The sequence below is a fragment of the Protobothrops mucrosquamatus genome, unplaced genomic scaffold, assembly GCF_001527695.2.
Source record: "Protobothrops mucrosquamatus isolate PMUCROS unplaced genomic scaffold, P.Mucros_1.0 scaffold1915, whole genome shotgun sequence".
NCBI classification, from domain to species: domain Eukaryota; kingdom Metazoa; phylum Chordata; class Lepidosauria; order Squamata; family Viperidae; genus Protobothrops; species Protobothrops mucrosquamatus.
Genome location: NW_015388039.1, coordinates 263,521 through 290,533, shown reverse-complemented (window position 1 = coordinate 290,533; position 27,013 = coordinate 263,521). Strand labels below are relative to the sequence as shown.

At 37.2% G+C, this 27,013-nt stretch overlaps 1 protein-coding gene across 2 annotated transcripts; it reads right to left on the bottom strand.

The window, feature by feature from the left end:
* On the bottom strand, nucleotides 1–26,728 carry AK4 (adenylate kinase 4). Of its 2 annotated transcripts, none has more exons than XM_015823570.1 (6): nucleotides 26,450–26,728; nucleotides 25,519–25,674; nucleotides 9,791–9,910; nucleotides 5,392–5,564; nucleotides 3,951–4,069; nucleotides 1–1,291 (listed from the first exon to the last, which is right to left on the bottom strand). In XM_015823570.1, the coding sequence occupies exons 2-6, from the start codon at nucleotides 25,661–25,663 to the stop codon at nucleotides 1,177–1,179; spliced, it is 672 nt and encodes a 223-aa protein (XP_015679056.1). In that variant the 5' UTR covers nucleotides 25,664–25,674; nucleotides 26,450–26,728; the 3' UTR covers nucleotides 1–1,176. The 2 variants fall into 2 exon arrangements, with proteins under 2 accessions (XP_015679056.1, XP_015679057.1); XM_015823571.1 differs by lacking the exon at nucleotides 26,450–26,728 and adding an exon at nucleotides 26,352–26,441.
* Between the last annotated feature and the right edge of the window lie 285 nt (nucleotides 26,729–27,013).

Below are 27,013 nucleotides of genomic sequence, written 5' to 3'. Positions count from 1 at the left end.
TATCTATTCAGCTCTTTATTTAAAATCAGCTGACAGGAATATGGTCAATACTCACATTAACTGCACCATTCACAGCATATAAACTCAAGAACATTATAAAAGCAGAGTGAATATTAAGGAATAGGTTTGCAGTAGATACATCTGTTTTTATTTATCCAAAGCTTTCTCTTACCTGCAGCCTCAGTCAGATACTGAAGAAACATTTAGTAAGGAAAAGAAGAGGATGCTGGAAATATAGGCAATAAAGTCAGAGGTCTTCCTTCTTGTTATTAAATCATCATACTCTTGATACACATTTTTTGCTCGTGACCAAGCTTTAAGAGTTACCTGGAAAATTCTAAAATGCAGACATATAACTGCAAATATATATTTTGCCATGTCTACAGCAATGGATCTTTGCTACTTATTACATCAACAACAGACTGGGTCTGACTTATGTTTGCCCACATAATCATTTGCCTGGTTGGTGGCTAATTGGGACAAATTTACCGGAGCAAAAAATTGAGATACTGCACTTTTAGTGACTGGTTGTATTATATTATAAAATCAAAGCTTTAAAACTATTAACTATGTAGTGCAACTGTTCTTAGAATCAGAACAGGCCTGCTCTTCAACAAAGAAAGGCCTAAATTTAAAAGTCTAATTTTATTTTACAGCAGCATTTTATAACAGACATTTATCTAAGGTTGTCTTCTTAGCAAACCAAGAGATTGAATTCACCTTGATTCTTCTCTGTTTTTTAAGTACTCAAAACATACATTATTTGACCTGCATAAGGCATGTCTTTTCCACAGTGCTTACCGCATTGAAGATACACCTAGAATAGTGTTTCCATTTAAATGGAGTGTTAGATTAAGGATCCATGAAAATGCACACTAAGTACAAAGATCTAAAAGTAGCTGGAGAGACTGAACAATGGATTCTACAGAACTGTTCAGGGGTAACCGTCTCTGCATATCAATTACAATTATTTGAAGTCCATGCACAAGTATTTATATGGCAAGAAGTAGAATTCCCATACAGAGTAATCATTGAAAGATGGAGTTCCACAATTATTCTCCAGAAGAATCAGAGAGAACAGCTACTCTTTAAAAAAAGAGTAGAGGACAGATACAGCACGTGATAAACAAGACCAAAATCGACAACATAAAATTCTTATTCCCATTTTACAGATGCTTAGTTAGCTTCTTCTGCTTGGATTGGAGGAATCTTGTTAGACACCAAAGTATAAACATAAGGCCAGATTTTGTTGGTCTCTGTCCCAGAGAATGAGTGAAGAATCCCTCTGTTTCTGAAATAGAGATTAGACATTTTGTGAGCAAATGAATAGTTTTAAGGAAACCAGTATTGCAGGTTCTATTGTGTTCTTTAGTAAAAGCCAAAAGAATTAGGTAACAATATAAATCAGGGCTGTCTGTTTTATATTTGCCAGTGTGCATACCTTTACTGATAAGTAATTTTACTTATGACTTTAGGCAACTTGTTCTGAATTCCAGGAATTGTAGATATGAATAGAATGCCAATAAAAAGGCTTATTAAAAGGACATTTATTTACAGTGATGGAAAAAATTATTTGATCCCCTGCTGATTTTGTACGTTTGCCTACTGACAAAGAAATGATCCGTCTATAATTTTAATGGTAGGTTTAACAGTGACAAACAGAACAACAACAAAAATCCGGAAAAACGCATTTCAAAAAAGTTATAAAAATCAGCAGAGGATCAAATAATTTTTCCCTCACTGTAATAACCAAGTTGCAATTTACTTTTCTAAATAAACAGAAAAACTAGTATATACATAAATACTTTTTTATCAATTGGTCAACCAAACATGTTGTTTTAATATGTAGTAATTGTAACATCTTTTTTTCCCTTACTTCATTTCATGTGCAGGTTATATCTCTTGCATATGAAATATATCTCAAGCCTAAGACCACACTCTCTCAGGATGTTGTTAAAAACCGGTCCTATTCCTGCAGCTTGATGCTTTCAGACCGAGAAACCATCAAAAACAGAATGAGAATAACTGATAGAAAAGAAGATGCATCAGTAAAAGGTATCTCATCCATTTTGACTCTGCCCCTCTGTTGCATTCTTTAGCCTTCTTCTCCACCATGTAACCAACTGAAAATATAATAGTACCTTACTCTGGTCATAAAATAGCAATGATAAAACTACATGCAATCCCTTTATAATAGAAATGCGGTCTACGCATTGTGAGAAATGTCTGAGCTTTAAATTACAAGCCAAAGTATAAAATCATAAGTAAGGTGCAGTATGGGTTTATATTAAACATTAACATATAAAACTATGTAATAATAACAAAAAACAATTAAAAATAGCTAACCAAATGTAAAATCACTACTCACTAAAATCTGCAAGTCAAACTGCATTTATATTGTATTGTAACCTCACAGTTGAATGTAAAATTTAATATATTAAACAAAATTAAACAAAGAATTAGAATGCATCAATTTGTGAAGAACTCCGAATAAAGTCTGACAACTGTTGCAAAGAAAGTGATACTGGCCCCCCAGGAAAGATGCCTGTGCACTAGTTTCTTATTATTTACTAATTTATTGGTTCTATTATATTGGTCAACTCTGTTTTGCAATTAGTTTTGTTTCAGTAGAGAGTCAAGTTCTGACAATATGATTTTATTATCCATGTTTAGCTTAGTGTTTAAAATATGAATAGTAATGATTTGAATAAATTCATATTTTTTAATATTGGACAAGTAGACATATCTCACACCCTTATTTTTTGTTTTTTTTATTTCTATCTTTTTGTTAGATTTTTTTCTTTTATGAAACATGCCATTTTGAACTTTACGTATAAGTTTGTGTTGTAAATTTAAATATTTTTTACAAAACAAAAAAAATAGGTAATAAAAAAGATACTACACACTAAACTGTTAATTCATGTTTCCTTCATCTTCTCAAACACTTAACTTGATCATTATAAAAAAATATCTTGCACTATTTACACCATTTTAAAGCAGCAATAGTTATATGGTAGGATTTGAGAATAGATACCTAGGATCAATCTCAATCTATCAGGAGGAGGACCGCGAAACACATCAATTTTTATTCAACTTCCTTGAAAATGTGGTAATACACATTACATTCTAAAAAAGGGGACATGGGACCATTAAATCCAGAATCTTAAAACTGCATTAATTTAATCTTTTATTTAAACACTTCAATTAGCGCAAGACCGCATTGTAGAATCAATTGAAACATACTTGAATGATCAACTGCTAATTCTCATTTCAGTTGTATTAATTATGTAAGTCTTTTAGCAACTGTTGAATACAAACTGTGTGTAATCATGATTAAGCCATTAACTATTCCCAGAGGTCTTCTAGGTTGTGAATGAGATAACATGTTTGTAACTGAACAAAGAAAATAAAGGACCTTTCTAATGAGATACTTCAGTGTGAAACTATTTTCCATCTGGGCATATATTTACATGTCAATTGATGTAGAATAACAGAACGAAGGGAAAATATTATTCAGTAAAATTTGTGTTGTCCAAAACTATTTGTACTGTATCCTGTGACTTTCATCTAGTTTTAAACATAAAAAAATAATTTGTATATTGCAATACAAAGTATTTCTTAAAACCTATCTAGGTTGTCATATTTTGCAGTTAATGCAGACACTAATAAACCATGCCAACTATTGCTTTCTTATATATATATATATTTGAGGTATGTCCACAGCAGAGAGAAACACAGAGATTATTCTTAAGGGAGAAATCATCTCTTTATATATCTTTTTTCCTTTTTCTTCTTTAATTGGGGACGTTACTATTTATTTTTCTAACAAAAACAATTCTCTCTGAACTTTTAATTTTATTATTTAAAAAATAAAAATCTATTGAGACACTCCATGTCTTTTCTTATATTATTTTAAAAATTGTTTGTATGTTGTTTAGATTCCAACTCACTTGTACAATTCCATTACAGGCTTTGCAGCATCTTTGTATTTTCTTAGTCTAGCAGCAACAGCTTCAGGTTTATCATCTTCCCGTTGGATTAATGGTTCACCAGTAATGTCATCAATACCCTGTTTAAAATATGGTGTGAATTACACTGTGTAGGAAACTGTAAGTTTTAAATGCCTGTCAGTTGAAAAATTTCTATCTCTTTCCATTGACGCACAGTCTTGTTACATCTTAGAGTTTGCTCCCATTGGTCTTTACCTCTCGAGAGAGAGAAAAGACACACTTCCTAATTTACACCATTCACTAGGCTGCAATAAGATTAATAGCTCATCTCCCCAAATCTGAAGGTTACAATTCCCTATATTTCTGACTGAAATTTTACCCTTTTTCTGCACTTGAGTCTATAGGGATGACATGTATAACGATATTCTTGAATGTAAGTTTTGGAATCTCTTTTTAACTCTACCCAGTGCAAGCTGTTTAGGAAATATATACAGAGATACAAACCCCTTCCAATGATTGGAATTAATATTTAGCTGGCTTGTGTGATTTGGGTAAAAACAGTCCTGGAGCAGCCTGCTGAAATCAACAGTGTAGTCACATAAGGCAGTCTTTAGGAGCTAGGCATCCGAAGGTGCACAGATTAATTCTGTTAACCCATCAGCAGGCTGTGGCAGTCAGTACTCCCCCTAGACTGCTGCTGAAGTGTGAGGTCTCTTTCCCATCACAAGGATGATCTGTGTCTCTTGTGATCTAAGGGCCTTTGATCAAAGGCTGTTTGTTTGTTTAATAGAAATCAGCAGCATATTGCAAGATAATCATTAAGTAGTACAGATCGTCCTTGCTTAACTCATTGGCAAATCCGTCACTAAATAACATGGGTTACATGAGACATCAGTGATCATTAAACAAATCATCCATGGACATTAAGACGTCGTGTGACCACAACTTGTGATTTTATAGTATTGCTGGCCAGTCCATTAACGCTGCTTATCAGTAGCCAGATATGAAGCATAAAAATGGCAACCATGTGACTGTGGGATGCTGCAACAATTATAAATGCATACTGCTTGATAAGCGCCCAAATCACGGTCACGTGAGGGATGCTATGATGGTCATAAATGTGTGGGCCTGTCATGAAATTATTTTTAAGTACCTTGCTAACTTCAAATGGTTGCTAAACAGAACAGTCTTTAAATAAAGGACTACCTGTATTTCAAAATCAATTCTGAGAGAGCTGGACATTCAGCTGGCCCTACTTATTCCCCCTGCCCTCCCTCCCTCCCCCAGTTGAGATTCCCACTGTTTTTGTTCCTCTTTCATTTATGTAATCTAAATATGTAAACCTGTCAGTGTAAGCCTATCTAGAAAATACAAGGCATAGGATACTGAATTATCTGAATGCCTACCCTTCCTCTTATCAAATCATAGTTCATTATCTTACATGGATTTGAGGTGGATTGAATTCCAGATTATATACTCTGCCACTTGCTGGGTGAATCCAACGAGCACTAAGTCGGTCTTTAAGAGTCTCAAATGGGATATTCAAACTTATCACTAGATCCAGTTCACATATCCTGTCAAGTGCTTCAGCTTGACCCAATGTCCTTGGAAAACCTATATGAAAAAGTGAATTAAAAATAATAAATTGCAGAATGAGCTCAGAATGTTAACAAAAAAAACTAATATTTTATAGCCTTAAAATAGTACAGGTATTCCTCGAGTTACGAATGTACTGAAAGAACACGATTCACTCCCAGCTTTCACCCACGCATTCGCAAATTTAAAATGTGGGGGAATGTGCAGCTCGTTAAATGAACATGAGGTATCTCAGGGTGGGGAAGGCCATGGGGGGGACTAGTAATGGAACAAGCCATCTGCTTCAGAATACCCAAGCCCTCCCCACTGAGATATCTCATGCTCCCTCCCCTGAGATCTCCACAATTGCTCCCCTACCCAATCCTGCCGTGCTAAGTCACTTACCTTGTAAAGATCTGTTTCTTCTCCAGCCTGTTTCTTTCTCTGCTCCTGGCAAGAGCAGAGGGAGGCCTCCGAGGCCCAGAATGGACCTCCGGAAGCATGCAAAAGCCTCCCCCATCTTCTGTTCTGGGCCTCGGAGGCCAATAGGAAGCCTCTGAGGCTCAGAACGGACCTCCGGGGGTCCATGGAAGCATCCCCTTCCCTCCTTTCCGGGAAGCAGCAGCACAAAAAAGCCTCCCATTCCCGGATCGGGCCTCTGGAGAACAGAGGCTTAAAGTACCGTGAGATCACACAAGATCTCATGCAACTGATCTCACATGATCTTGCATTACTTTAGGCCTCCATTCTCTGCGAACCCACCGAAGGCCTGGAGCAGCCAAGAAAGTGAAGGATCTCAACAGGGCTTTTTTTGTCATAGAACGCCTGAACGGAGTTCTGGCACCTTTTTTGGATGGAACCTTGTAGGGTAGGCAAGGCGGGTTATATGACGTGTGTGAGTTCCGGCACCTTTTTTTTTTTTTTTTTACAAAAAAAGCACTGGATCTCAATCTTTGCAAGGCGAGTATCCAAGGCCTAGTGCCTAGGGGGACCTGTGGCAGGGGGAGGGAGGGAATAGCCAGGGTGAATGTTGCAGTGCAATCTGAGCAATTCTGACTGCATGTGCTTTACAAATTTATCACAGTGGCCAAGCAGTTAACTATTTACAATGACACCTCCCTAAAAATAGTCAATTGCATTAGGCTCTTTATTCTTCAGAAAAAGGCAAAAGTAACTTACGGTTTGCATTCAATCAAGCAAATGTGTTGCATAAATTCAAAGGTTGTAATCTTATACTGGCTTATATTTTAAGTTGAATTTAGTGACATCTTTGAGTTCTAGAAAATCCAAATATTTTAGAGGATGCATCCAGAAGCTTTGCCTTTTCCCATCTGTGCAAAATGGCCCATTTGTCTACCTATAAAGGAGGCAACTATCGAAAGAACCAAGATGGCAAGAAAACATGAAACAAAATAAACATGTTTTCCTTTTTCTCCTATAAATACACACAGCTTTCTTTTTCCACCAGCACGTTTGACTCATTTATGCCTTTTCTTAAAACAGTGTGAATTACTATATAGGGAAATCATGTATTAATCTAAGTCATTCATAAGAGAACAACACCTTCTTTCACAAAAATGCCGCAAGCCATGTACATCGGTTCCCAGGACCTCAAGCCTACACTGGTTTCATTATATAGCAAGAGGGCAACATGGGAACATTTCCCATTCCATGAGCTACAGTATTTCACTGATGATAGTGTGTTTCAAGTCAACCGTTGTTTTTAACGTTTTATTTCAATCTGCTTAAGATTTATAATTTTCATTTGACTTTATATGTTGTTTTAACTTATGATTGGGAGCTACTCAGAGTTGGTTGGAAAATGGGTGGCTATGTAAATGCTTTAAATAAAATAAGTAAGTGCCCCAGATCTGTATTCTAATTTTAAAAAAGGGGGAAAGGTAACTATTAATTAACCATAAGCATGCACAAAACATATTCAGGCTCAGAGTTGTCTCTCAGTTATAAGCCACTTGGATAGAAGCATCATTTCATCAGCTGATATTAGTTTGAAATTGAGTCAAGAACCAACTCTTACTTAGATACCTGACTGTTTCCAGATCTCTGCTAATATTTTTAAAATTATTTCTTTAGGCCAGCTAAAGAAACCTCTCTCTTGCTTACAATTCTCCCCATTTTCCATTAATTATCCTGGGTTTCACATGGCCATTTCTACTGTCTTTCACAGATATGAAAGAAAATCAACTACCTCCCCCAAAACCGCGACCTGAAGCCATTATTACCCATGGCTTAGTTAAAGAGTGCACAGATTTCTTTAACAGTACCAGACAGCCTCTGATTAATATTTTTAAGTGATATGAGGGCTTGCAGTTTAAGAATGAATTAGCATTACATCAGCTCATTTGACTGAATCGAAAGAGAATCTGGTTCATATGCCTGTGAAGCTTTTCTTTTTACATGACAAGTGGCTCTTACGCCCTTTGTCTAAATATATGTGGAAGGAATCTTCCCATTAAGACACCAGGAGCTCTCATTTTTAATTGGTTTAGGTAGCCTGAGACAGCAACTTACGCCTTTTTATTTAAAGTAGCTTCTATTCTATACATGGGCCAATACTACTCTTCAAAAATAAATTTATTCCATTTTTTAAAGAGTTCTTTTTAAAAAAATAAAGACAGAATCAAGATTCTGCAATCCAGTTTGTCTAATTTCCCTACAATAATTTGTTGAAGCTTCAAATTATCTGTAGTCAAATAAAGCTGTGTTGTTTTTTTAAAAAAGAAAATGGGTGAGGTTTCTCCTTTTAAAATTCAAGATGCAAATTAGCCAAAGTGAGCTATCACTAAAAATGTTGATAGCATAAAATGATATCATTATAAGCAATGTATCTTGGCTCTGTTCCCTCCTCCCACCTACCAGTTGCTACTTGTCACGCTCTAGGAACACATGAAGGGCGCACTGTTTCATGTTACAGAAGGCAGATCAAGGAATCTGACAGCTTACGGTAGTCACATTCCCAAGCATTGGGGATAAACAAGATATTGATATACCACTTCTGGGTGGAAGAGAAGACAGCTAACATGATTTAGTGGTTAAGATCCAGAACAGTGGTTTTCAAAATATGGGTGTCCCTGAGACTCTTTTAGAGAGTCCACAAAATCAAATATTTAAAAATTTCTCAGCTTTAATTTATAATAGAGTAAAAATCAATAGACACAGCCCACATAAACCAAAGCAGTTTGGAGTCCTCAATCATCATCCACAACTAGGTCTCAAAATCATAATGTTTGATCTCAGGATCTAGTCGGAGAACCACTGGTTTAGAAGTAGGGGATCTATCTTCAGGATTGGAAACTCACTGGGTAAGTTTGGGCTAGGTACTTTCTTTGAATCTATCTCATTAAGGGTCACTGTAATAGAGAAAAATACATTCCCTTAAACTCCTAAAAGTTGAAGACAACTCTAAGTAAATTGATTTAAAAGAAGAAGCCAAAGGGTTATGTTTTGCAACCACAATTACAATTTCCATTTTGGGGGAATATGTTGGAGAAGATTGGAGGTGACAACTGCAAACAACCTTTGAAGGAGATGATTACTTAGTCTCTTCAGTTCAGGTCAGATCCAAGCATGGGACAGAAACCATACCTCAACATTCCAAATCCAATATATTCTATCAGAGAGGACATGTTGATGGTCCCCACCTAACAGAAATTTCAGAGAAGGCACTTGGAAACAAGGAGAAGGGGGATTGATATGGAATAGCTTATCCAAAGAGGCACAATTGATGTCTTCTCTGGTGTTTAGACACCTGATAAAGACATGGGTTTTTTTTCCAAAAAGATTTCAGAAAAGAATGTTGTTATAACACCTGTCCTAAAAACAGAGAAGAGCTTGATATCTTTTTGTTATGATTGTATTGCATTATTCTTTTTGCTCTATTTTACACAGCATTGTAAAATGCCTCTTAAAGTCAGTTTGACTGAGGCAAAATAGAAGTATATAACAGTATATTCAAAACAGAATTTATAAGTATATAATTATCTACAGCAACAGATGAATAAATATTTGTCAAAAGTCAAACTAAGAATCTTCTGTTCCTAGATGCTCTCAATGTGTTTTTATTTGTCTATTTTATTACCAGCTACTAAAAATATTGGTTCAGTCTAATTCTGGTACAATGTAATATCAACTATTGGCACTACATGATAGAGTATATATTTAAGTAAAATGTTTAAGGATTTGTTGCAGAAGAAAAGGATTTTTGGTGTTTTAACCTTAAAAATAAAAATAAGATAATCACTTACCATCCAGTAACCAAGGCTGGGTTTGCATTTTCTCCAGTTCTGTCATCATTACACGTGTAATTACATGATCTGGTACCAAAAGACCTTTCTCAAGGTGTTGCTTTGCCAATATACCGATATCTGTTTGTGGGTAGAAAAAAGCCTGTGAGCATTTAACCAAAGTATTTCTAATGCTTCTTATGCATTTAAATGGATTTCTCTCTCTGTGTCTCTTTCTTCTGCTATAATACCAGTGTAGTCAGAGAACAGCTTGTTCAGAAATGAGAAATAAATTACCTAAATGTGAAAGATTATGCAATTACTTCTGAACAATCTCCCCTTCTTTTCCTCTAGAAAACTTGATGCCGCAGATTAGGTATTTAGATAAACTGCGTATTGGCATTAATAACTAATACACTAATTGCTTCTCTAATTTTCATTACCAAAATTCCAGCTCCCAATAGTAACTGCCAAATAAATGAGTAGCATGGACTTTTACTTAATTATTTTAGGGAAAGGGTCCATGGGGAAGGTTTCCCTTTTGTGAAATGAGGATTCTGGAAAAACAGAAATCTTTTTTATATGGTAATTTTATTAAGAATTATAATTACAACACTAATAACTCATACAAAGTTTTAAAAAAAACTAAAAGAAATGGTAAAAAGAGCAGAAAAGGAAAAAGAGAAAGAGGAAAGAAAAAAATTAAAACATAGTAAAGAAAAATAATATATATAAAAAAGTGATTTCCCATTTTCATCTTCTTCACAAGTATAAACAATTTTAGTAACTTATCACCTTCTCTTAAAATGCAACAAATGATCTATTCTTCCCATAACCCATCTCTTATCTATTTTAAAAAAAATCTGTAAAATCTCTCTCATTTCAGACCTGAAGTCAGCAAAGCAATCCAGCAAGGGTCACCAGAGATAATATACCTATTTGGCCTTAATCAAATAAACCAACTTTATTTTCCCTTTTTTGCTAATAATCTTGATTTTTACTTCCTTCAAATAATGTTGATATCTTTTCATTTTTTTGTCCCTTCCTACAAAATTCTTCAAAGCTTCAACAAATCTCTTTTGTAAATCTAATACAAGAAAATTATCCAGGTCACTCTCTTTGTTGTTTCTATATTCTTTTTAATTAATTAAGAATTAATTAAATTTAAGACATCAGTCGATTTATTTTGTATGTCCAGTGTAACATTTTTCCATGTCATTCTTGCAGTCATTTTTAAATCCATTTTCAATGCAGTCTCAATCTTGTCAAGTAGAACTTGTTCCCCTTTGATAACATATTTTAGACATAATCTATTTACAGAGTCAGGCACTATTAAAATTAACTTCTGGGACCACTCTTCAAAGATATTCAATATGTCCAATGTTAGAATATTTTGCTTCATTTTGTAATTATAAGTCATGTTTGAGTGTTTTTTTTCCTTTAATTGTAATCTTTTTAGTTTCCTCTATCATCCGATTTTTAAAATCTTGTTTTTTAAAAAAATCAAAATAAAAGCATTTTCCTACAGAAAAAATTCTTTATAATTAATTCCAAAATCTTATTTCTGGACCCTTAGTCCATTTGTAACTTTCTAAAAACAAAGTTTTAATCACTATTTGGCTGTTTATTCAAAAACAAATTAAGTTCTTAAACTTGAAATTAAAATTACTTTCAGTAAGTACAGAAGGAAATTCACCCAGTTGATCCAAAGATTCCTAATAGCTGAAAAGCAATTAACAAGCAGTTTGTGAAAGTGATTAGGTAAAGTGATTATTGTGAAATATGTGAACTTAGTGCCCTTTCAAAGGCAACACCACAGTTGGAGCAAGATGGCTACTCCCTCATCTCCCAAAGTTCTAAATCCACCAGAGACAACTGTTTTGCAGTCACCTCATAAGGAGCAGCTGCCTGGAGCACTTGTGGGTGATCTCAAGTCCTCTCTTTGTCCAGAGAGGAATTATCAAAGAGCCAGTCTACTTGTCTGGCTCTTTATTCACCTGCGCACGTGCCCACAGAGAGGACTCTGAGTGCCGCCTCTGGCACCCGTGCCATAGGTTCGCCACCACTGAGCTATCAGAACAGAGAGTCCTGGGATTAACTGAATATAGATGTACAGCAGAGATTCTACTGTACAGGTAGTCCTTGACTTACAATCATTCATTTAGCTACTCTTTGAAGTTACAACGGTACTGAAAAAAGTGACTCAAACTGGGCCTCACACTTATACTTATTGCAGCATCGTCGCCATCATATGATCAAAATTCAGGTTCTTGGCAACCAGCATGCATTTATGGCGGTTGTGGCATCCCAGAGTCCTATGATTGCCATTTGCAACATTCAGAGCTAGCTTTTGACAAGCAAAGTGTAAAGCATAAAAAGAGAAAGCTATATGACTGAAGGACAGCAACAAACAAAAAAATAATAATACAAAAATGAAGATGAGATTGCATCCATAACAGAATGTGACATGTATTAATGCTAATGGATGTGTCAGAACATCTGATCAATCTTCTGAGAAACCTTTGCAATGAACAAGGACCTACTGTAAGAACTCAGTTTAGAGAAAGTGGTTCAGAAGAGCGAAGGATGAGAATTATCTCCATATTAGCTTATTCACTCAAGCAGTGAATAAATTATAATACATCGCAATTTCTACATATATATATATATATATATATATATGTGTGTGTGTGTGTGTGTATGTGTAAATAATAAAATGTAAATGTAATATAATGGATCTGAGGGGGACAAAGCACATGAATCAAAACTGGAGGATGAAATTCTTACAATCTGAGATAAGAAAGTAGTGACAATTTGTTGGCTGAAAGATTCAGAAGAGAGCTCATTAGTAAAGTAAAATGGAAAGTGAAAAATCTGGGTTAATATTAAATAGGGAGATGACAAAGATTTTGTCAACTAGAAAGCTTAATGAATTCAGAGTTAATGATGAAGAAAAGAATGTGGGAGATGGTTTTGTTCCTGTGAGGTCAAGAAAAGACACAGATGGACAGTGGGCTAGAGATTAACTCTATAGAGGAAAGAAATGAAACTTGGACAAAGTCCCGAAGGACAGGATTATTTCGGACACCAAAGGAGCAGAATATAGTTTCTGTGGTCATTAAATATTCTGTGAAAGAAACAATTGCATATTCACTTTAGTTCAACACTCTCCTCTATGAGTAGTTCTATTTATTCCTCTTTGTTAAAAACTGGCTCCTTCTTACTGAAATAAAGGGAATTTGAAACTGCTCCAGAGACCCTGGGCTGTGCCTGTTTTCAAAGTTTAACCAGCATGCGTAACATGTAGCCTTTGAGCATGGTTGGGGTTTTGTTTTCAATACACAAACACACACAGTTATGTTTCAGTTCAACACTCCTTCTGGGTTCATTTTTAACATCAGACATCCAAGTAGAATCTCTGCCACGAATCCCACTCTTCCCAGTTACAACTGGTTGAGTAACTGCAGCTTACACCTGGCAGGGATAGCCTAGCTTGGTTAACCAGAGCCAATTGAACTTCCTATGAGATTTCTATGATGTACCATACATGGAGCTACTTTTGGAAAAGAATTCGAACCTTCAACTCATACAAAAAGGAAGCAGCCAGAGCTGCAACTCTAATGAAGCTGATCGGTTCACCTCTCTCTTTTATTTTGGAAGCCTGAAAAGGTTGTCTATGGTTTTTAATTCAATCCTTCCTTTCAAATCCCTAAATGGCTTGAGGCCTAGATAAATCTCAAGGCCACTTAGTCCTATGCAAAACTGGCTATGTTTTAAAAAGTTTCCAATTGTGGCTTTTTTCAAAGGCCCCTTGCTCAAAAGTTGAGGTGTATTAAATCTATGAAGGCTTTTAGACTCTTAAATTCTACTATATAGAAGTGTGAATACACACACACACACACACACATTCACACTTCCCTTGCAATTTTCATGGAGAAGATGCCATAACATATTTATCTATCTGTACATTTAATTATTAGCTTAGTTTTGTTTATACAGTTTATAGGCCGCCTAACTTCTAATGCCTCTGGGCAGCTTACAATTAGAATAGAATAAAATATTACAAAATACAAAGAAGAAATCATGAACACTCCCCAAATCAACATATTAAAAGAAACCTATCTAACAGGAATTGCTCTTCATTCTGACCCAGAGCTTCTGATCCTTAATCTACATCTTCAATGACTGTTTTATGGCTGCATTCTCATTTATTATAAAAAAATATTGTTCTGAATGGCTTAGAAACCCATTTTAGTTACTCTTTGGACAATAAAGAGTAAATCCCAAATTTAAGACTAATACAATTAGATTCTTGTATTAATCACTAGTTTGTTTAAACACAGCTTGCTTTGGTTTACCTAACATGCTGACTCAACACAACATAGTAAGCCAAGCAAGTCACATTATAACCTACCATGTTGTGTGAACCACACTAAAAGTGAGATGTGTGTTAACTGCATATTGTAAGTCTTGTAGGATGGTTCCCTTTAAAAAAGAAGTCACTTGAGAACATAAGGCAAAGTCCTTTGAAAGCAGTAACCACAACAATCAAGTGAAGAAAAACCACAAATCATTAATGTTAGTAACAATCAAAAGGCAGAAGCCAAAAAAAAAAAAAACCCCTGAAAATCCTATTTTTGTTATTTGGAATACTTATTTTAATACTTGTTGGATATATGCAGGAGAAAGAAATTAGGAAAAAAAGTAAGAATCCTATCAGTTAGCTTTAAAAAGATAAGTTCAGATCACTCTAAATTACAATGTTTATATGGAAAATGATATATCAGGAAAACTGGTAACCAACTGAATAGCAGAAGGGTTAGTCATAGATTAAATAAATAGGAGTGTCATTAAAATCAGGCCAAGAGTGAGAGTGTGTATATTTTGTCACTGAAGAGCTATAGAGATTTTTAAAAAAAATTAAAATAAATCCACATATCTGCACACATGACATTAGCCTGTTTCTTACAGCAATTCATGCCCTTCTTCGTAATCTTCTTACAAAGCTTGATTCAGATCACTAGAAATAGTAAGCAAAATAGTTATGCAACAAACGACTGCAAATGACCTATAATAACACTTGGTACATGCAGATTTTTTCACAACAATGTATGTTGCAAGCTTGTTTTAAAATAGCATATACATATGTTTGTATACTGTATATGCCTACAGACTTAAGTCTGGGAAATAGCTATGATCTGCTCACTGAGATCAAGTATTGCTTCCTTATTAAAATACATCATTGCAATTATTTTTGATATTTTATTACAAAGCCCTTGAGAGTTTATATACACATTTGATTATTCACTTCAAAGCACTCGGTCATCACCTATTAGATTATAATATCAGTCCTACTTCTATAGGAAATAAACTTTACATACATCCTGAAGACTTTTGGATAAAAGCAACTTTGTGGTTGGAATAAGACAGGGGTCTTCAAACTTGGCCCTTTTATGACTTGTGGACTTCAACTCCCAGAATTCCTCAGCCAGGCACGCTGGCTGAGGAATTCTGAGAGTTGAAGTCCACAAATCATAAAAGGGCCAAGTTTGAGTCAGACCCCTGGAATAAGATCTCATTATGTTCATCTCACTCTAAGACTGGTGGGAGAAGGGGAGTGATTTGGTTAAGCATGGCTGGGGTTTATTTTCAATGCACATTTCTTAACTATCTTTATATGCTTGATGATTTTACAAAAGCAGAATGCACAGAACATAAATATATTTTATCCATTTTTTAAAATTTAATTTAGCTTATCTCATGGAGCAGTTAAAAAATAGGGATAGATATAATAAATTTGAAAACAGCCTGATGCTGTAGATTGGGATCAATGAATATGCAAACCAAAGTGTAGGATCAAAATGAAGAAAAGGGGTAAAATTATGTCAGAAAGTAGTTTGCTGGGGGTAAATAACAAAGGCTTGCACAAAATGGAAAAATGTGTCTTGGTTCCCAGTTTGAAACAAAACACTGAATTCCAAAAGTTCTGTCAATCTGTTTCAGGCCAAGAGCATCTTTTCTGAAACAAAATTTGTGTTTTGGTGTTTTGTTCTTGGGATTCAGCATGATCCTCTTGAGCTGCAAAAAAGTAGGCCATCTCTAGACAACAAAAAGATAAAGAAAAACTCTTAACAGTAATTCAAATCTGGCATCCTTATCCCTCATCTTTCCTTTGCTGACCATGTCTTGAAGCCCTTCCACACCATGAAACGTAGATGCCCACTTTGGTGCTGGTGCATCTGAGCCATTATTCCTAGGGCATTCCATGGGCTCAAATTAAGAAACCTTGCGCAATGAACATTAGCACTGCTCTCCTTTTGACTCTCTAACTAGCAGCATAGCTATCCAGTCAGGATTTGTTTGGTGCAATTTTAAAGGCAGTTACTGAAGAACTGACCTAGCCAACCACAACTGACCTAACAGCTTTAGAAGAATCGGGGGTGGGGGGGCTTAAAGGCAAGCTTCATTTTAAAAAGAAAAAGGATTCTATTTAATATATGTGTGTCAGTGATCATATATGTACAAACAACTATATAAAAGAATGGATTTATCTATAGGGATTTTGGAGAGGGGAAATGTTAATTCAAAAACTGATTGATTTGGAAAATAAGAAAATGACAAGGGGTGGTGAGACCCATCATTCTATATTTTTCTATTAGTCTAAAAATGTATGAATCAAAACTTAAATAAAAAAATAAGAGAACAAATTGGGATTAGGACTTCAGGCACAGATGCAGGCAGGAGCCGGTTTCCAATAGTAGTCCCTGCAGCAGAAGGACCACCGCAGGACTGAGTTTGGTTGTCAATCCTGAAGATAGGGTCAACCTATTCTCCAAAGCACCTGAGGGCAGGACAAGAAGTAATGACTGGAAACTTATCAAGCAGAGATCCAATCTAAGCCTAAGGAGAAATTTCCTACCAGTGGGAACAATTAATCACCTTGCTTCCAGAAACTGCTCAATTGCTGGAGGTTTTTAAGAAAAAATTGGACAGCCCTTTGTCTGGAATAGTATAAGTTCTGCTTGAGCAGGGGGTTGGACTTGAGGATCTCCAAGGTCCCTTCCGACTCTGTAATTCTGTATTCTGTAACTTCTCTGTGGCTTACTCTCCAGATCTTCTCCAATGGCAGTTACTACAAAAGGAATCACAATAGTTCATGTGCTCCTTAAATGCCTGTTGCTTCACTCTAAAATTTCAAGCAGATAACCCACCAATCAGTCTAAGCCAGGGGTCTTCAAACTTGGCCCTTTTATGACTTGTGGACTTTAACTTTTATGACTTGTGGACTTTAACTTTCCTCAGCCAGCATGCTTGGCCAAACACAACAAGCATGTGAACAATCCCTCCTGTGTACTGATTGGCCCAGAGAGAAAAAGCCCAAAGTCCATTACCCAATAAGAAGAGGCAAGGCAACTTCCAATCACAGCAGCTAAAACAGGATATTCAGAACACTTCTATCCAGAACAGCCATGTTTCAAATTTACACCCATTTTCAGACTGGGATTGGAACACAGCATGTATATCTCAGCCTGGTCATGGACTAACTAAAAGTAGCTGTTCTGTTCATTCAAGAGTTTGTGCATAAAATTTTCATAGTTCCTGTGGGCCTAAGAAAATAGGCATTCAAAAGTGGTGGCAATTGCATATTTCATTCTAGTGAATGGTAATAATGAAAGAAAAAAATATAAATTCTTAGAAAAACGTTTTGTACAAATGTGATCAAGGAAAAAAAGCTATGTCAGGTGATATAAATGGATCACTGGGAGCAAACTAGGTGAATACAAAGCAGCAATCGTGTCCAAGAATAAATCAAAATGACTGATGAGTATCTGCTTAGTAACAGTTCTGTTTGTTTAACGTATGGTTGAACAATAAGTCTATTTCATGCATAGCCATGGCAAAGTAATTAACCTAAATCTAAAAACATGCTTGATTTTATTGTTTACAGTAAAGACTGAAGGGCTTAGTGAAGAATTCAAGGGTCAAGGAAGGTTTCTTGGCTTGAGTCAGACTATCAAAAGCAAAACTGGAGGGAAACAAACAAGAAAAGAGGAAGAAGTGAAAGAAATGCAACTGAAAGTAAAATGACTACAAAAAGATAAAATTATGAGTCCTTAATGAAAAAGTATTAAGGGTAGATTAACACACACACATGCATCCAACAAACTGATTGGGTACTACATATATAAAAAAGGGAATATGTAAGCTGTATGGAACAGAATAAAAAGAATGATGATACAGAGTGTCACAGGTGTATGCAGAGCAGTTTTTCTCAACCTCTGGGGAATTCTGGGAATTGAAGTCCACCCATCTTAAAGTCACCGTGATGGGACTGCTTTACATATATCTATGGCATGGGTGTCAAACTCGCCACGTCACGTATCGTGACTTTTTTCAGATTGCCAGAGCTGAGGTGGGCACAGCCTCCACATGATGCAACCGACCCGTGATCTATGGCATATGAATAAAAATGCACAGAAAAAAATAGTGAACTTAGTAGATTTACTTAATTTCCTTTTTTGCCATTTATCCTGTTTTTTTATTTCTTTTTATGACTTTTTCTGTGCTTTGCATTAAAACTGCTTGCCCAAAAGGTAATAATATGGCAGGTTCGTATATAAGAATGTACAAAGTACACAATAACAATTATGTCTTTCCTATGATGAATAAAACAGCATTTCAGACAACTATTATTTTAGAATAAAGTTAAAAACATTGTAGCAATCCTAGTTTTTTGTCTTAAATATAAAATACAGTTTTCTCTCCATTGTGACCTAGTCCAAAAACTTCAAGGTAAAACATTTTGTTTTCCTTGGGGAAAAAAAACAAGGGCAAGCTACTGATTTAACAAGTTTGTACATTAATAAGCATATATGGACATCTGCTATAGTTAATTTAACACCAGCCAAAGTAAATAATGCACTAAGAATGTTATAGCTCAACTATCAAAACCAGTCAATCATACCAGAAATCACAATAAAGTTTCTTGATGATGTTTTCCAGTAATGTGTTCTGGTGGTGCTAAAAGAAAATATTTTATAATTGTAATTTTAGATCTTACAACTTCAAGTTTGTTTCCTAACCATAACTAAATGAGAATTTAAACACATACACATACACATAAGTTGAAGACTGAAACTACCATTTTTTTTATTACTGTCACAGACCAGGAAAGAAATTACCATCAGTCACCTCCTCTACATAGATTGCATTAAGCCAGTGGTTCTCAACCTTTTTAATGCCGCGACCCCCAACCGGTCGTAAGTCGAGGACTAAACCGGTCATAAGTCAAGGACTACCCAACCGGTCGTAAGTTGAGGACTTTCCCTGCCTGGGAGCGCCGCACATGCGTGGTTCCGCCCCCTGCGCCAGCCGAGGCGTAGCTGGCAAGCGGCAGAGATGGAGCAGGCTGACCACCAGCTGGCCCAGCTCAAGGGAGGTAAGGCACCCGCCGGAAAAGGGGGAAAAAATGGCGGACAGCCTTGCTTGGCGACCCCCGTGAAATGGTCGCTCGACCCCAAATGGGGTCGCGACCCATAGGTTGAGAACCGCTGCATTAAGCTGTATGTTAAGAGTGAACGAGACATTGACTCGCTGATCCATTGACATAGATCAACAGTGAGAACATTGGGATTTCATTTGGACTAGAGAATGTGGTCAGATGATAGTATAGAGAGGGAAGGTAATTAAGACTATTGGGTGGAACTACCAGCAGGCCTTATTGCAGACATACAGACTAGCTACAATTACCTTGGTATCCCACTGTCACATGGGAACCCTAATGAAGAGGGAAGGAAGATAGCAACATCAAAGAACCACCAAAGGTTAAAACAAGTCCTGAAGAGTTCTTTCAATGGAAAGAACAAGATCTATGTTATCAATATGTAAACTCTCCCAAGCATCAGATATTGGTATAGTGAGCTGTCCAAAGAGGACATGGAAGCTACCAATGTGAAGACCCAGGAAATCTTCATAACGCATGGATGTTTCCATCCCAAGTTCAATAACTAGAGACTGTACACCAGTCAGAACAAAGATAGGTGGGTTCTGGTGAGTGTCAAAGCCACCGTTCTGGATGAAACCTAGGGCATCAAGGACTACATCAGCCAGATGGAACCCAAAGATGAACTACTGAGAATGCCTGAGATGGAAGAAAAAATGGAAAGATTAAGCAAGGAAGTGCCATGACAAGATAAAACCTGGATGGGACGTACCATCGACAGATAGCTGAGGTGACAGACACTGGGAAATCCTACCAATGGCTGAAAAGGGCTGGACTAAAAAACAGCATTGAGGCATTGATCAGGCACTGAGTAAAAGAATAGGCACTAAACATGAAATCCATAGATGCAGGAGTCTACCAAAGTAGATAAGACCCAAGGTTCAGACAGTCCAATGCACAGTGGCAGGGTGTAAGGTGCAGGCATGAATAGCATACACTGAATGGCACAACCCAAGAACCTAACACTACTGTATGTACAGGAACAACATAAGCCGTGGTTAAAATGCAGTCTACTGCTGACTGCCAGTAGTTTGGCAGTTTGAGTCTCACCGGCTCAGAGTTGACTCAGTCTTCCATCCTTCCAAGGTCGGTAAAATGAGGACCCAGGTTGTTGGGGGCAATATGCTGACTCTGTAAATGGCTTAGAGAGGGCTATACACTACCGTCCCAAGGCCAGATAGAAGATTTCACAAAAGGTCATGAAAAATAATGGCTAAGATCCTATGGGACTTCCACATCAAGATACAGATAGATGCTGGCCAGTCAACCAGATATTGTGGTAGTAGACAAGAACCAGAAGACAACAGTGGTGATAGTTGTAGTGGTGCTAAGTGTCAGCAACACAAAATACAAAACACCATATTTAAGTAGTAGTTCCTTTCAAAAAAAAAATAGCCATATTTACCTTTCATAGCAAGAGCAGTACATTTATTCTAGCATCAACTTTTGTGTATCATAGTTCACTGCCTTGCTGTACGGACTATAATCTTAAGAGTATAGATACACATAGCCATTGCTGAAAAAAAGGAAAGGAGGGGAATGAAAATGGAGAAATGAGAGACAGAATTATGTATAGAAGGAGTTCACTAATTGAGCAGTAGCTCAAACTGATTTAAGCAGTCTTCCAAGTTTGCAAATACCTTGGGTATTAAATTACACTGATGCTGAGATATATTCCATTTTAATTTATTATTGTGTTTATAGGGAGAGTCTTTAGTACAGAAATTTATAATGTATAATGTATAATGTCCATATGCATGTAAAAGAAATCAAGGTTGAGCTTGGAATTATTATAAAAGAGCAAATGTCACTGCAATCAAAAGATAAAAATCAAATCATTTGCGCACGCGCACACATACACAAAGAGATTTCTATCTTTTAGTTACAGTGACATTTGTTCTTTTACAATAATTTGTATATACCAAGAGAGAAAGAGACAGAGAGAAATCTACACAAATCTGGTTTGAGCATAGAGATATAATAAATCAAACAGCAGATGCTATTCAGCCTCAACATTTGGCTCTTTGGAAAAGGTCAAAAAGTCATGATATTAAAACTCTGTGTGTTTTTATATATAGCATATCAAGTGAAATGAAGTCTGAATTTATTACCTCCAACTTCTATAATTCAAGGCCAACAACGTTCAACACCGGAATATCGGTGTATGAAAAATTATGTAAAGTTTAAAAATGAATAAATCTCTTCCCAAGATACCTCACTGGTGGAAGAAATTTCAAGGAGAATCAAGTTACAACAGCAGCCCTGTCTGTCAGAATAAGAAATGGGAAAGAATTATGACTACAGAGGACGTTGTTAAAAGAACTACTAAAAGACTATGCCTTATTTAACCAGGAAAAAACACAATATATAGCATATCTTCTTGGTGCTCCGATGTCAACATTTTATTTATTTCCTGTCCCAGTTTTACAAGAATTCCAGCATGTAGAAATACTTTCTTTCTGTTCCAGAAAGGATAGTTGATAAAGCAGGTTTCCATAAGTTGGGTGCATGATGTGATCTGAACAGTTCTTCTGGCTTTTATTGTGTGAATTCAACCATTAAGAGTTGTAAACTAGCAGTTGTAGGCCTAATGCAAAACCGGCCAGTTGTGGTTTTTTCCATTTTCAAGCAGGTCACAAGTTGACCATGCACAATAAGAATCTCTTCAACTATTCCTGATCATCCAAGTTTTCTGGATCATACAATGCTTTTATCTGACATTTCCAAAATATCTTATTGTACCAGGAAGGCTACCTAAGTTTCTGATAGGATTCAGAAGTGCTTCAGAACTCACAGGAACAAACATCTCTCTATTATTTATTAAAGCAGCCTGCTCACACAAACCTTTTAAAAAGACACCACTGTTTTGAGAAGTTGACACATCAAAGTTAATATGACTCTTGAAGCAGCTTATTTTTTTTCCAGTTCCTTGAGAAACCCTTTTTGGGGGAAAGGGGGCTACTTTAATTAGGAAAGTCCAAAACACTTCTCCCAGTCCTAGCTAGTACTTGTCTTTCAGATGAAATAATGAATTAAATTCACTTCCTTGCACAATTAGCAAAGAAAATCAGTGTAACATTGAAACAGATACAATACCCATGTGTAGAAAAACATAATTTACAGAACTTTGAGAGAAAAACAGGCAGTTTGCTGTAGTGATTAAAGACATTGGCTAGGGCAAGGGTAGGCAACCTTGGCTCTTTTATGACTCGTGGACTTCAACTCCCAGAATTCCTGAGCCAGCCATGCTGGCTCAGGAATTCTGGGAGTTGAAGTCCACGAGACATAAAAGAGCCAAGGTTGCCTACCCCTGGGCTAGGGACTGATACATCATGAATCTGAGTCCTGCCTTAGGCACAAAGCCAGCTGGGGGATTTGGGGCCAGTCACTTTCTCCCAGCTCTAGGAAAAAGGCAATAGCAAATCTGTTCTGAAAAACCTTGCCAAGAAAAGTGCACAGACTTGTCCGTGTAGTTGCCAGAGTTATTCAAAAGCACCAAAAATAAAATAAAAATATTTTTTTGTTTTTGCTAGCAAGTTAATTCAACAATAATAATAACATATTTTTATTACTAAATGCCAGTGTTGATACTTTATTTTATCCCTACTTAGTCTTACTTAAAGCAGCTGGACATTCAAAGGTCAGCAAGACATGTGTTTTTTTTATTCCAGCTTACTTCAAAACAGCTGGCACTGTACCTAATTAAACAGTACCACTACCACTCTCTGTCCAAGCTGGTTGGCTATTCTAGATTGGATACTAACCAATAAAGATTTAGTTAAGAAAATAGTAGAAGCAGGTAACCATACAACTGGTGGCTTAGCCACCATTCAAACAAAATGACTACCCATAAAGCTACTCCCCCCTCCAGTTTCAAAGTTCAATGTTACCCCCCCCTGCAATCACATGACTGCATTTTGAATGCTTGGCAACTGGCCCACATTTACAACGCCGCATGGTCACATGACCACAATTTCCAACGATTTTGCCAGAAACTGGCATTTATTTCCCATTTCCAGCCCACAGCGAACAACCAAACTTCACTTAGTTGCCACAGGACTATTTGTAGTCAAATGCATTGTCCCGATCCTCAAAACATATATTTTAATAAATTCATAGAAAGTATAAATAAGATATTATGGCATGAGAAACTAGGTTGAAAAGTTGCTCAGGGGCAGCCCTGTAAAATAACACCAGGGAGTTCCTAAAGAAGAGTGGATATATAACTCGGTCATATCCTTTCTGCAGTAGATGTGATTCAAGGACTTATGACGCAACAATTTGACCTGCAACTCTAGCAAGATTTGGAAACATATCAAAGTGCTATGTATTAGAAGTTAGGGATTTATTCTATAAATGCTAGAAAGATCCACTATCTTCTCTGCGTTAAGAGACAGAGAGATCTTGAATACTATCAAGTCCTGAAAGCTAATTTGCTGAATTAGTGGCAGCAAAAAGTAACAGCAGCAGCAACCACATATGATCTTGTTTTTGAAATCTAAATGCAAGATGTATGACAGTAGTTGAGATAGATCATCTTCATACTAATAAATTCATACTTCAGGAACCATACACTCCTCTACTTATCACAATGTTTAACAAGTACTGTCTTCACTCTACTTTTAGCATAATATTGGCTAATCAAATGGGAACCACTAATGCTTAATTTATCATTTGTACATTCAATAACATGAACAAATAAAATTGATGGTAATTTCAGGAGATAAGAATATTGCACTCTACAGACAGTCAAAATAATAGCAGTTGCAAGCCTAACAAAGGTTTGGGTGCAAAGCACAATTTTAGAAATACACATCACCATCACTGAATATAATTCTAGATAATTCCATAGCTTTCCAAAAGGGAAAAAAGAGTCAAAATAGCTTCTTACAAACTAAATTAAATCTGGTTGCCCAAGCTGCAAATCAAGGGTTGCATGAAGCCCTAAGGCAGTTCTAAAATGCACAGTCATAATTATTTGTAACACAAGGAAAGGAAAATGATTCATTGCACAGAGGCTAATCATGTTAACTATATTAAATCAATTTGTTTCTCATTTAATCGAATGCAGTGTTTCCCCTGTCCACCTATTTTCTGGAACACAACTTCTAACATGAAATGCAAAAGCCAAGTAAGACTCCAGATTCCAAAGAACTCTTTAACCATGTATTTGCAATAAGCACCTATATTTGCTTGTGGTATGGGCTAATGTTACAGCGTTACATAAATCCAAATTAATTTCAAAGAATAGCACAAACAAATCCGACAACTTTGACAGCCTGAATTATAAAATCCTACTTCAATGTTCCTTTACTTTATAGACCTGAAAAGATTATAAACAGAAAGACTGGCCATAAAGTTACTTTATCAACAGTTGTTAAATGAGACCATGACGAAACAAGAACTACCTATAGTTCTAACACAAAGTTATTAGAAATACTAAATGCCCAATGCCAAGTTAAGTGAAGTAACTACTGGATTACTTGGATTATTTCTTCCATATTTCTAAGTTACTTTCAGAAATACACATATAGAACTATCTATTTTCAAAAAAAGTTCATGAAGTTAGAGCACAATCTTACATGTATATATATAGTACTGTATTAAGCCCCATTAAGTTCAGTGGACCTCTCTTTCAGAAAAATGGGTGAAGGGTTGTAGCTAATTCTAACAATCCAAAAACTTAAGCTTTCTGGAGATACTTAAAAAGTTATTTAAAAGAGGGAAACCATTCAAGTGTACACATTGTGTCAGCATATAACTGCGTGCATGAATCAATGCTTCTCTATGAAGTATGGGATATATAACACACAATACAACTGATTCTACTCTGCTGTAATGCAGGCGCTTCGGATCAAAGCATTTAAAAATGGACAGTCCAAGAGTTATTCCATTCCTCTTTGCAAGTCCTCAGAGTACCATTTTTATCTTTATATCGTGCCTGACCAGTATATTTGTCAGAGTCCTAATTTGCCAATACTCAAAGCACAGACTGCAAAACAGCAGGCTCAAAACTCTGTAAAACAGCAAATACCTTCCCCACATCCCAAAAATAACATGCCAATCCGTTTACCCCCTCCAAGGGCTACAGACTCACGCGCACTTTTTAAGAAGTCAATGCAGATTCCATCTACAGCTGGGTGTGATCTGCCCCGAGATCCCCCCGTTTGCCTGCATGCAAGGAGGCACGTACTGGAATACAAAAAGCCGAGGAGGCCCGTCCTCTCCCACCCACTTACTTACTTACCACTGTTCGCCTCGATGTTCTCCCGCAAAAACTGCCCACTGGAAAGATGCTTGAGACCAAAGCTCTTGGCGATCCTCTCGCACACGGTCCCTTTGCCGGATCCCGGGGGACCCAAGACAACGGCTCGCAGAAGCTTGGAAGCCATTGCAAATCAATCTACCGAGGAAAAAAAGAGTCAAGAGTCAAGCGCCAGGATGCCGATTCAAAACCTGCGAAAGGAAGATGGAACCCCGCACCCGTGCCGACGGCGAGGAGAAGAGCAGGAATCCCAATCCCCCCCAAAAAATCAGTTTCCCTAACTTCCCCTTATTCCAAGCCAGAGACCCGTAAAACCACCGGCAGGTCTTAAAAGTCACTGGAAGTCTGGCATAGAAGAAACCAGGATCTGAGCCCGCGGTGAGTTGTTGGTGAGAACACGATTTCGACGGCGTGGATGAAGCTAAATTTTCTAACTCGTCACCCCACACCTCCCTGTCACCCCTGGACGCCGAAGAGGAATGCCTGCCACTCAGCGGGGCTGAATGGTGGTTTGTCACTTCCTGACCCTTTTCCCCAGCCCAGCGAGACGCGCGCCCGTGGAAAGGCGAAGAACCGTGTAGAAAAACGTTGCAAAAGTTTGGGGAGAAGGGACGCCGGGCGCTTTCTCTGGAGTTGCACGTGAGCAAGTTTTCCAAAAAACGCCTCTTAACGATCGGACCGGGTTGCCAGGAAGACGCACGAAAACTTTCTCCGGGCTCCGGGTAAGAAACGCTCAAGTTACAAGCACCGGGCTTCTTAAGCACCTCCGAACCCAGATGGTCTGATTTACGGCTCCCGTGCAAACTTTGAATTACCGATTGCCATCTCGTTTACTCAGATCGGCCCTCCGCAAATGCAACACGCCCCGATTGAAAGAGCTCTTCTGTTAAAGCAGACCAAACAACCAACTCACCCCTTCTTCTGAGCAACAGAAAGCAAGCGCACAAATCCTAAGAAGGGGGGGGCGGCAAAATAAGTCCGCAAAATGGCGTTTTTTAAAATAGTCGACAGATTGTTTCACATATTCGCAATCTTCGTTCAATCAAACAGAAAAGCAACACTTCACAGTTCCGCCTGCGCCTTTAAGAGAAGTGAGAGAAAGAGAGAGAGACTCTTCGCAAAGACAAACTGTTCCCAATTGCTCTGCCCAATTGCACGCAGCAGCAACAGACGCTTCAGTATATCATGAGGAGGGAGGAATCCCACCAGTTGGAGTCAACAGCAAAACGAACTCCGCCCCCCTCTAGAGCAAGGTGTCTTGGGTTTTGTAGTCCTGAACGGCCCTTTGTCGGGCGCTTTTCAATAACGCTTGCCGCTTAGTTCGACTACCAGTTCCAGAAGCCGTACAATCTGAATTGCGATCCACCCTTTTCCATCCACCTTGCCGTAGGACTGGATGGAGAGAGAGAGAGGCTGGAATGTAGGTGTAGTTGGGCCGTGCGGGGAGGGGGGGCGGTGTGCAGAATAGGTGCTGCTG